Genomic DNA, 12,457 nt, shown 5'->3' with positions numbered 1-12,457 from the left:
GTATGTAAAGCAAGAGACAAAGTATAAGCAAAAAATAGTATTCATTTTTTCTACATAGTTCTGTAAAATATTTATTAATTTGGAGAGTACCTATTAAATCACTTTGGTAAGAATTCTCCAGATGTTATTAAAAATTATGTCTTATATCAGGACATAGCTTAAATCTGACCTTTTGGAAGCATCACCTATCTTTGGTACTCTGTTTCTCTTTTGTTCAAATGTACATACATGCACTTGGTAAAATTGACATAACTCAAGTTTACCACGGTGACGTGAATAGGGAAAGCTACATTCTGAGAGAACTGTATAAAATTAAAGGTGCTTTTTTATAGCTGCAAACATAAGAATTAAGTTTATATGTTAAGAAACTAAAAGAGACAAAAATAATTCAAATTAAAATTGAAATAAAAATAGAATGCTGAACAATATAGAATGAATCCAGAAACTGGCTCTGAAGTGATCAACAAAATAGAGAAATCTCTTCTAATCTTAATAAAAGGAAAATGGTAGTAAAAATAGACAAAATTAGTAATGAGGAAAGGATGTATAAGAAAAGATACAAGAGAAATTAATAGAATACTTCCAGCAATTCTATATTGATTTTTAAAAATTGCAGGAAATTGATAGTTGTCTAGTATAATGCAAATTACTAAAATTGATATAAGAAAACTAGAAAATTAAGCTGCAATAATTAATTCAGAAAACACAAGGCTAGTTATTAGAGATCTACTATTGAAAAATGTACCAGAATTCCTCACAAATGATTTTAACCTTACCTATCAGTAATAAGAAGCTATTATATTTTAAGGAATTCCAGAGCATATTTAAAGATAAAATAATACATTTCCTTCTGTGATTTGATTAATTTTAATGCTTATAGTCTAAAACAAAATTAAATCATAAATCTATATGACTGTCTTACATTTGAATAAAATCCAAAATTGTATTATGTTGAATGATATGAAATTTCCTATATTAGCATATTGCACATTGTAAGTACTAAATATATGTTGTATCTTTTTAATAAAGATCTCCTGAAATTTAAGAATTTTATCCTTTTTCTCCACCATTTCTTCCTCCTCCTCCTTTTCCTTCTTACTATTTGTTGAGCTCTTTACTTAGTATATGGTCAGTCTTATGAAAATAAAGTAAACTGAATGTAGATCATTGTAAAAATTAAGACAGGGAATAAGAGAGTGTGGGGAGCAACTGGGAGCAACTCGGACTAGACTAAGTTACTGGAATTAAGACTTATTCTATGCATCTGCTCTCCCACAATATGGCGCTGGGAGAGGAGTAAACAGCTTCTACCCAGCTGCCTCTCACCAACTTGACAAGCTGCAGGACCTGCTCCTGATTGCAGGAGAGCAGCGTACTCGGCGTGTGGGTAGCAGAATTGGGATTGGTGGAAGAGGACTATAAAGGAGGAGAGAGACAACATGCACCAGGAACATCTAAGAGGAACATCTATCTGAAGGAACACCTGTGCAGCCCCCGAGAGAGCCGGCCGGCGGTGTGCCGCTCCCCTGCGGAAGTGGGGAAAGTGGCCAGGGGGAACCGCCCTTCCACGGAGGTGGAAGGGACAGTAGCCAACCCGGGAAGAACCAGCAGCAAACCCGGGAAGGGCCGAGCAGACAAAAGAACAGCGCAGGGTCCTGTGTTCTTCCTCCACGAAGAGGGGGAGAGACAGAGAGGAAAGAGGAGGAAGCGTGGGTGCATGGGCAGGAGGGAGGGTAGGGTTGAAAGTATCACTATGTTCCTAAATCTGCATATATGAAATACATGAAATTTGTATGCTTTAAATAACATTTAAAAAAAGAAATTTGAGAATTAAAAAATAACTACCGTACAGAAAATTAAGACTTTAATAACTGAAAAACTGGGATTATGATCAGTCATATAATAATATATTCCAAATGCAGTGCACTAAGATTGTCACCATAAAACAACAACAACAACAAACCTTGACAAAGTGACATGTTTTTTACTCATCATGCAAGCAGAGCAAAGAAGTAGAAAACTGCTGGTAAAGGAGGAGCCTACTCTTTTTTAAAGATTGATTTATTTAGTTTGAACTCAGAGTTACTGGGGGGAATGGGGAAAGGGAGGGAGAGAGAGAGAGAGATCTTCCATCCACTTCTTCAGGTCTCTCACATAGGTGGCAGGGTCCAAGCACTTGGACCATCTTCTGCTGCTTACTGAGGTACATTAGAAGGGAGCTGTAGGGGAAGAGAGCAGCTGGGACTTGAACTGAAACCCATATGGGGTGCCAGCATTGCAGCTGGTGGCTTAATCCTCTATTCCACAATGCCAGCCCCAAGAAGAGTGTATTATACATTGCTGGTTAAAGTGTGAAATGATAAATGCTTTTAAGGAAAACATGCAGGGGTGGACATTGTGGTCCAGCCAGGTTAAGCTGCCACTTGAGACACCCACATACCATCTCAGAGTGTCAGTTCAAGTCCTAGCTACCCTGCTTCTGATCCATCTCCCTGCAAATGTGCCTGGGAAACAGAGTTTTATGGCCCATATACTTCAGTTCCTGCTACTAATGTGGGAGATTCAGGTGGATCTTGTGGTTCCTGGCTTCAGCCATTCCTGTAAGGGCCATTTGGAGAGTGAACCAAGGGAAGGAAGATTGTCTCTCATTCATTCATTCATATTCATTCATTCTCTCTCCCTCTCCCTCTCCCCCCACATTTCTTTGCCTTTCAAATATATAAATAAATCCAAAAAGAAGGAAGACTTGCAAACACCACCTAAAATTAAATACATTTCAGCCACATACAACCCTGGACATGTTTAAAAAAGATTGTTTTTTTGTCTGTTCTACTTAATATGACTGGTTTAATTCTGTAATTAATACACAGTTATTCTTAAGTGTTGAAAATTAACTGAAATGTGATCCCTGTTAAACATAAGAGTGGGAATAAGAGAGGGAAGAGATGTATAATTTGGGACATGCTCAAGCTGACTTGCCCCAAATGGTAGAGTTAGAAACATACCAGGGGATTCCAATTCAATCCCATCAAGGTGGCATGTACCAATGCCATCTCACTATTCCAAGTGATCAATTTCAGTTCACAATTGATCATAATGAAAGGACTAAGAGTCAAAGGGAGCACATAAACAAGTCTAGTACCTGCTAACACTAACCGATGGAGTAAATAAAGGGGAGAGTGATCCAACATGGGAAGTGAGATACTCAGCAGACTCATAGAATGGCAGATGTCCTAAATAGCACTCTGGCCTCAGAATCAGCCCTAAAGGCATTCGGATCTGGCTGAAAAGCCCATGAGAGTATTTCAGGCATGGAAAGCCAAGACACTCTGGCAAAAGATCTCTGAGTGAGATCCCAGTGGAAAGAACAAGTCTTCAAAGAAGGAGGTACCTTTCTCTGAAGGGAGGAGAGAACCTCCACTTTGACTATGACCTTGTCTAAACAAGATAAGAGTCGGAGAACTCAGAGGGCTTCCATAACCTTGGAAACTCATGACTGGAGCACAGGGAGATTACTGATGCCAAAGACAGGAGTGTCAGTTGGTAAAGTCAACAACAGGAGTCACTGTGCACTTACTCCTCATGTAGGATCTCTGTCCTTAATGTGCTGTGCATTGAGATTTAATGCTATAACGAGTACTCAAACAATATATTTCACTTTGTGTTTCTATGGGGGTGCAAACTGTTGAAATCTTTACTTAATGCATACTAAACTGATCCTCTGGAAAAAAAAAATTATCAACTCCCAACTTGACTCTCACTGGGATTAAACATGACAATAGGTCTGCTCTGATTTCATCATCATTTAAAAAAAATCATCTATTATTTTTCACTTTATGTTTCTGTGTGCAAACTGTTGAAATCCTTACTTAAGGTATACTAAGCTGATCTTCTGTATATTAAGATAATCGAAAATGAATCTTGATGTGAATGGAAGGGGAGAGGGAGTGGGAAAGGGGAGGGTTGTGGGTGGGAGGGACGGTATGGGGGGGAAGCCATTGTAATCCATAAATCGTACTTTGGAAATTTATATTCATTAAATAAAAGTTAAAAAAAAAGAATACTGAAAAAAAAGAAAAAAAAAGATTGATTTATATATTTGAGAGAGAGAGAGAAAGAGAGATCGAACTTCCATCTGTTGATTCACTCCCCTAATGGCTGTGATGCCTGGAGCTAGGCCAGTCCAAAGCCAGGAGCCAGGAACTTCTGCTGAGTCTCCCATGTGGGTTCAGGGACCCTAGCACTTGGGCCATCTTCGACTACTTTCTCAGGTGCATTAGCAGCAATTTGATTGGAAATGTAGCAGCCAGGATTTGAACCAGTGCCCATATGGGATGCTGGTGCTGCATGCCGCATGGCAATGGCTTTACCCATTACGCCACAATGCCAGTCCCATGGAAATTATTATATAACAATAGAAGTGTCAGTATTGTGGGAAGAGAGAAAATTATATTAACTGATAAAATAAATCAAAAATCTAGAAACAAACTGAATCAACAAGAAACTGGCTAATTACTCTGTGACATACTTAAAATATAAAATATAATGTAGGCATGAGCATAATAATTCATGGAGATTATTATGTGATAAATGTAAAATACAATATTATCTGGAAAATATGCCACTTTGTAGATTTTAACTCCATTGGTTTGTTTCTTTTTGAAATCACATATGCACAGTCATACATGTAATGATCATATGAATAGGAAGAAAAAATATAAAATAAAGAAGTTTTTGGTCAGATTGGGAGAAAAATGTTAGAGGAACAAAGAGTGGAAGCAAATTGGAAAAGAAAGATTGTTTCAAGATGGAGGAGAGAGGTATGCATGAAATCTCGGGCAATTGTATAAAATAAAATATGTTTATGTATAAAGAAATTAAATATTTAAAAGGACAAAACTGAGATTTTACATGTTTCACACACAGACAGACATGCATGCACACAAAGAAAAACCAGCATAAAGAATAGCATGAAGTTCACCACTCCCAGAAAGGTGGTCACTGTGTTTCTTATAACAAGGTACAGAACAAAAAATATCCACTTACGCCAACACGGCTTCATCAAGTGCAGAGCTCTAGAAAGGAATGAAGATTGGCACTAACTGCATTGTGATAAGAGTAACCCTCTAAGGCACCTAGAGAAACACTGCTTATAAACCATGGAAATTACTCATTGTGTCATAGAGCAAATACCAGCAACTAAATGCAGAAGATTCCTGCACTACTAGAGCTGAAAGTATAGTGGATAACCCTTGCAGTAAAGTAGCAAACTAACAAATCAAATATAACTGCACATCAGCAGAAAGTTTTGTAAAATGGATTGTGTTATTGTGGCTGTTGACAGAATGTCTCCACAGAACTAAGATTTAATACTATGCTCTTACTGTTTATGAAAGATTGACAAAAGAAATGGCCATATGGTTATTGCTGTGTCACTTGTAAGATTGTAACGAGACACAAACTATGTTATAAAATACACATTTTGTAGAGTTCAGAGTTGTGAAAAAGTTTGGTATCCCTGACAAAAATTTCACCTCCTTTGCATTTGTTACTGAGACATCTATAATTCATCCTGGCTGCCTTTTTTTTTTCTTGCAGTGCCTATAAGGTTAGCACAGTCCTATTAAATTTTTCTGGTAATACAGAGATACTTTATGAAATTGTGGAAAAGGGAATTAAAATATAAGTGTATTTTGGCTCAAAAAAGTTTGAAATCCATGCATCTTTCATTTCATACTAGGCATTTTCTATGGACTTTTTGAACACCATTTGTATTGTCTTTGTTATGTCTTCAACCCCCTCTACCACTCAGCTCCTTCCATTATTTATGTAATGACTCTTCATAATCTAGCCCCCAAATTCTTAAAGAATTTTACCCCTGCACATGGGTGTATGCATACATCCAAAAACAGCACACCGTTTAGTACTGAAAGAATGGAGATGTGCTTCTTGCCAAAGTACACAGAGCAGCAGAATACCTGTTCACAGCAGCAAGACTTGATCAGTTGTAGACCTTTAGCAGGGAAGGATGATTGGTACTAACTGCAAGGTGATGAGAGTAACTCTCTAGGGCCATGCCTTTTTGTCCCTGAATACAACACTTTCAGTTCCCCATTGGATAATAACCTTAGTCAGTGAGCTCCCATTCCTGGCATGCCTTCCCACCTGACACTTTTTTTCCCCAATATTTTTATTCCTCCTTACATTAATACTGAATATACCTTATTTCTTGTGCTTACCTTGTCATACTCAATTAATTTATCTTCTGAGTCTCCATGAGACTCAGTTACCTACTTATTTTTCCAGTGCATATAAATTGTATTAGAATAGAACAATTCACATTCATTTAGGTATTTTCTGTGACTTCTTTTTGTGTATGTGTCTTGTGTGTCTAATGACTTAAATTTTGTGGCAAATTATACTTAATAAAATTCACCATTTAAACTCTTATAAATTTTATTTTTAATTTACAATATATTTTATTTATTTATTATGTACAGCATGATGATTTAAAACATGTATGCATTTGGCATGGCTCCACTTTGCTAATTAATGCATTCATTGCTTCACATAATTATCATTATTCTCTGGTGAGGACACGTAAAATCTATTAGCAATTTCAAAATGCAATACATTCCTATCATCTATAGTCATCACATTGTACAATAGATATCTTGGAATCTTTCCTCCTATCTGAAGGGACTGTGTGTCCCTTAACCAACGTCTTCCAAATCCTTTTACCCCCAGCCACTCCAGGCCCCTTTTATCCACCATTCAATGCCATTTTTTTTCTTTTCAACTTTTATTTAATAAATATAAATTTCCAAAGTACAACTTTTGACTTATAGTAGCTTTTGCCCCCATAAGGAGTGTTTTCTTCCTTCTATTGATGGCTTCCTTTGCTGTGGAAGAGCTTTTTAGTTTACTATAATCCTATTTTTTCTGTTTTTGTTGTTGCTGTTGTTCTTGACTGCTTTTGATGTCATGTCTTAAAAAAAAACAAAAAACAAACAAACAAAAAAAAACACCTCATTGTCCACACCAATGCTATAGAGTATTTCCACCATGTTTTCTTCTAGTGGTTTTATGGTTCATGTCTTACCTTATGGTGTTTAACCCATTCTGAGTTGATTTCTATATGTGATGTGAGATAAAGACCTAATTTCATTCTTCTACACATGGAGATCCAGTTTCTCTAACATCATTTATTGAAGAGATATGCACGTTCTGCATTGCATGCTCTTGGCACCTTTGTCAAAAATCAATTGGTCATAAATGTGTGGGTTTATTTGTTGGCTCTCTATTCTGTTCTATTGATCTACATGTCTTTTTTCTGCCAATGCCATTCTGTTTAGATTAATGTAGCTTTGCATTATATTTTGAAGTAGTGTGGTGTGTGCTATTTTATACATTTTGCTACTTGCCATCTTTTTGGTTCTATATTTTTAGTATTATTTTTCTATTTATAAGAAAATATCATTAGATTACAATATGGATTGTACTAAATATGTAGATGACATTGCCAACTATGGTTATTTTAATGATATTAATTTTTCAAGTCCATTAATTCAGGATATCTTTCTATTTACTTGGATCTACTTCAATTTCTTTCTGGTGAAGAAAGAATGTTTTATAGTTTTTAGTTTAGTGATGTTGAACCTCCTTGGTTACCTATGTTACTAATTGTTTTATTTTATATTTGTTAGCTATTGTGAATGGGATTATTTACTTAGTTTATGTTTCAAATGTTTCATTGTTTTTGTATAAGAATGCTATTGATTTTTATGTTAATTTCTGCCCTAGAAACCTACTGAATTCATGTATTAGTGCTAATAATTTTTGTTGATCCCTTAACATTTTCAGTATATGAGAGTACTTCAAAAGCTTCCTGGAAAATGTAATTGAACATTTGAAAAATTATTTTGGTACAAATTATTCTGAGATGTATGCAGTTTTTTCATAATATACATTTTGTATGAATGTGTTGAAGATTTATCGCATAAGATTTTATCATCTGCCAATAGATAATTTTATTTCTTCCTTTCTAATTTGGATGCCTTTTAGTTTTTTATTTTGCATAATTGCTCTGACTAGAACTTCTAGTACTATATTGAATCAAAGTGGTGGGTGGACATCCTTGTCTCGTTCTTGACCTTAGAGGAAAAGTTTTTCTGTCAAGTGTAATGTTAGCTGTCAGATTTGGCCTTTATTGTGTTGAGGTGTCATTTTAACTATTTTTGATCTTTAGGTCAGTGGTATTAAGGACATCCTCACTACTGGATAATCATCACTGCCACCCATCTCTATAACTTGTTCATCATTCCAAACTGAGTTTATACCCCTTAAACCAATAGTCCCCAATCCATTCTCCCCCAACTCATGATAGCCTCAATCATTTTTTCTCTATGAATTTGACTATTCTAGATACTCATTTAAGTGGATCATATAATATTTTTCACTATATGTATCTCTTATTTCATTTAGAAAGTTTCCAAAGTTCATTCACTTTATAACTTGTATCAAAATTGTATTCCTTTTTGGTGCTGGCATTGTAGCTCAATAGTTTAAGACATTACTTGTGATCAGCATCTCTTATCAGCATGCTGATTTGAGTACTGGCTGCTCTGCTTCTGATTCAGCTCCCTGCTAATGTCTTTGTGAAAGCATCAGATGATGACACAAGTACTTGGGCCACTGCCACCAACGTGGGAGACCTGGATAGATTTTGGGGCTCATGGCTTTCATCTGGCCCAGCCCCAGCTTTTGCGACCATTTGGGGAGTGAACCAGCAGATGACAGAGGATTCTCTCTCCTCCCTCTGCCCCTCCATCTCTCCCTCCCTCCCTCCCTCCCTCTCTTCCTCTGTCACTCTTTCAAAAAATAAATCTCGAAAAATTGTGTACCTTGTGTTTCTTAAAAGAAACTTTTTATTTTATTTTATTTGAAAGGTAGAGTTACAGAGAGTGTGGGAGAGACAGAGTGAGAGATCTTCCATCTGCTGGCTCACTCCCAAATTAGCTGCAACAGCTAGAGCTGGGCGGATCCTAAGTCAAGAGCCAGGATCTTCCAGGTCTCCCATGTGGATACAGGGCCCCAAGGACTTGGACCATCTTCCACTGCTTTCCCAGGCCATAGCAGAGAGCTGGATTGGAAGCGGAGCAGCAGGGACCCAAACAGGTACTCTAATATGGAATCCAGTGGCAAAAGCTGTGGCTTAACCCACTGTGCCACAACACCAGCCCTACTTTTAGTTTTATTATGTGGCCTCCTATTAACTTGTGAATTATTTTTTAAAGATTTATTTATTTATTTGAAAGAGTTACAGAGAAGGAGAGGCAGAGAGAGAGAGAGAGAGAGATCTTCCATCTGTTGATTCACTCCCCAGATGGCCACAACTGCCAATGCTGGGCCAGACTGAATCCAGGAGCCAGGAGCTCCACCCAGGTCTCTGACATGGGAGACAGGGGTCCAAGGACTTGGGCCATCTTCTACTGCTTTTCTAGTCAGATTAGCAGGGAGCTGAATTAGAAGTGGAGCAACCAGAACTGAAACCAATGCCCATGTGGGATGCTGTTGTCACAGGTGGTGGCTTAGCTTGCTATGCCAGAACACTAGCCCCCACTTGTGAATTTCTTGACATTAGGGATTCTACCATACTGTTCTTTATAAGGGCTGAGCACAATACCCAAACATAATAAAAATTCGATGTTATGCTTGTTTTATGAGGATAAGGATATGGAAGAATAATTCCTCTGCTGACGCAGTGAGAAATCTTATGACAGTGAGTAGGGGCTGCTGGAATCGAAGTGCCTCCTGCTTACTCCAAGTCTCAGCCCTTTAGCACATCAGAACATCACTACCAGCAATTATTCTGAATAAAGCTACTTCCTAAAAATCACATCTCCATTTCAATAATTGAATGTTCAACAACATATGATATGGTTTATCACTTTCAGTAGTATTCAGTTCCATGAAAACAGGAAGGATTTCCTTTTTTTGCTCTAAGCATTACAGTGTCTGGCATGTAGCCAAAATGTATTGAATGAATGAATGAATTGATATATTTGTAATGGCTTGTCCATTTGAAGAGCTCCTGTCCTCTACTTCCATGTAAAGAACCCCTTTATGAAATGTAGACAATTCTTACTTGTTCTTGAATTGACTCCCATACCCTGATATCTTATAACAGATGTGTTCAGATTTCCCAAGTTTTACTTGTACTCATTGATGTGTGTGTGTGTGTGTGTGTTTCCTCATGTACATTGTCATTTGTGTAGGTTGAGTAGCCACCATCAGAGTACAGATGCAGAACACTTCCACCATGTCAAGGATCTCTTGCATTGTTCTTTGTTGACTACCTCCACTTAGCCCACATATCCTACCTGCATTCCTAACCTTGGTGGCCTGGCACTAGTCTGTGTTACCATTTTGCATTTTAAAAGGTATTATATAAACAGAATAATACACTATGCAACCTTATGAGATTAGCATTTTTTCTCAGATTCATCACCTTTGTTCTATATATCAACAGTCTGTTTCTTTTCATTGTTGACTGTACCCCTTGGTGTGGCTATGCCACAGTTTAACTGTTAACCCTTGAAGGCTATCTGGATTATTTCAAGGGGCTGTTAAAAATAAAGCTAGTATGAGCCCTTACATACAAGCTTTTATGTAAGCAAATTTTCATTTCTTTGGGATAAATGTCCCAGTGCCCAGTTGCTGGATAATATGGTTTATATGCATTCAGATTTGTGAGAAACTGACAAATTGTTTTCCAGAGTGGCTGTACCATTTACATTTCTACCAGTAGTGGTTGAGTGACTCTCTTTCTCTATATCCTCATCATCGTTTGATGTAGTCTTTTTTTTTTAACTTTAGCAATTATGAGAAGTGCGTAGTGATATCTCATTGTGGCATTAATTGGTATTTTCCTAATGGCTAATAACATTGAACGCCTTTTCATGTGGTTATTTTTCTGATGCTTATGTGTGACCTGACTCCACCTAAAAGTGTTAGGAGCCTGAAAAACAGATGATATAGAAATTTGCCTTGAAAAAATGAAACTGCCAGATTTTTGTTTGCAAACTCTGTCCTTGATATGAAAAAAAACCGGTCATTGGCTTCCATTGTTTATTAGAATTGTAATATGTTTTTCTTATGAAGAGACATTTTAGTCAAATGCAGTCACCCTTATTTATAACAACACTCCTCTAGGCTAGATAGAACTAATGAATTTCCAGTTTTTTAATTTTGAGTTTCAATTCTGTACTATGAAACATATTTTAATTTTAGGCAGCTTTATGAGTTATTATTGTTAACATTTTATTTGGAGATAATTTGATTGGTCTCTTTAATATGCAGTAATATATTCATATGCCCAAAGTGCATTCATTTCTTACCTCTGTAAATGTGTTTTGGGGTGCTTATTCATTACAGAAAGTGAATTTACATGTGTATTTGTTTCATTGTTAGATTTCTTAAAGTTTTTTTTGAAGATTTATTTTATTCATTTGAAAGTCATAGTTATACAGAGAGAGAAGGAGAGGCAAAGGGAGAGGTCTTCCATCCACTGGTTCACTCCCCATTTGGCCACGATGGCTGGAGCTATGTTGATCTGAAGCCAGGAGCTGGGAGCTTCCTCCAGGTCTCCCACCTGGGTGCAGGGGTCTAAGCTCTTGGGCCATCTTCTACTGCTTTTCCAGGCCATAGCAGAGAGCTGGATGGGAAGTGGAGCACTCAGAACTCAAACTGGCGCCCATATGGGATGCTGGCACTGCAGGTGGCGGCTTTACCCGTTACACCACAGCGCTGGCCCCTAGATTATTTTTTAAAAGCTATAATGCTGCTTAAACTCTAAAAATAGCTAAATGCATTTAGCTTCACACTCTGTTTTCTGTGCAACTTTGTATTTGGTCTCCTTTCTCCAGATGTTTTCCCTTTCTCTTTAACAGGTTGATTTAGTGAATATTGGAAGCACTGACATAGTAGATGGGAATCATAAACTGACTCTTGGTTTGATTTGGAATATAATACTCCACTGGCAGGTAAGAATCCTGATGAATGTTCCCTTCTGGAGTAATATGTTGCTAATCTTTCCTTTGGTTTTTACTGTTGATGTGGTAAACAAGCATATATTAATATATCTCAACAATTCCAAATCCATCTCTATACTACATCCCTTTAAATTGGCACAACTAATGTCATCTCAGCATGTTACAGATCAGGAAATTATAAAATAGGGTCTGCTGCATTTTCAGGAATATTTTTCCAAGTTGTATTTCATTGGGTAGCAATGAGGCAAAGAGAAAATGTTTCAGTTGCAGGTTAATAAAAACATTTTCACAAATATATGAGTCTGTAACTTGTCTATAAGTGAATCTAAGTAGTTTTCTAAAAAGAAAGGTATTTTCCTCTTAATCACTATCAAAGGAATGAGACTGTCAGTCTTGTGTATCCT

General features: G+C 37.0%; 1 protein-coding gene across 15 annotated transcripts in view; it reads left to right on the top strand.

Moving 5' to 3' along the window:
• DMD (dystrophin) overlaps positions 1-12,457 on the top strand; it is a 2,249,390-nt gene that overhangs the window by 518,123 nt on the left and 1,718,810 nt on the right. For all 15 annotated transcript variants that reach the window (XM_070067426.2, XM_051827673.3, XM_070067427.2 and 12 more), the window contains one exon: positions 11,952-12,044. In XM_070067426.2, the coding sequence (XP_069923527.2) occupies positions 11,952-12,044 (93 nt within the window). The remainder of the gene's footprint in view (positions 1-11,951; positions 12,045-12,457) is intronic.

Source organism: Oryctolagus cuniculus, chromosome X, assembly GCF_051225735.1.
Source record: "Oryctolagus cuniculus isolate XC-2025 breed Fujian yellow rabbit chromosome X, ASM5122573v1, whole genome shotgun sequence".
Taxonomy (NCBI): domain Eukaryota; kingdom Metazoa; phylum Chordata; class Mammalia; order Lagomorpha; family Leporidae; genus Oryctolagus; species Oryctolagus cuniculus.
Note: the sequence above shows the minus strand (reverse complement) of the source record. Positions and strands in the feature narration are given on the sequence as shown.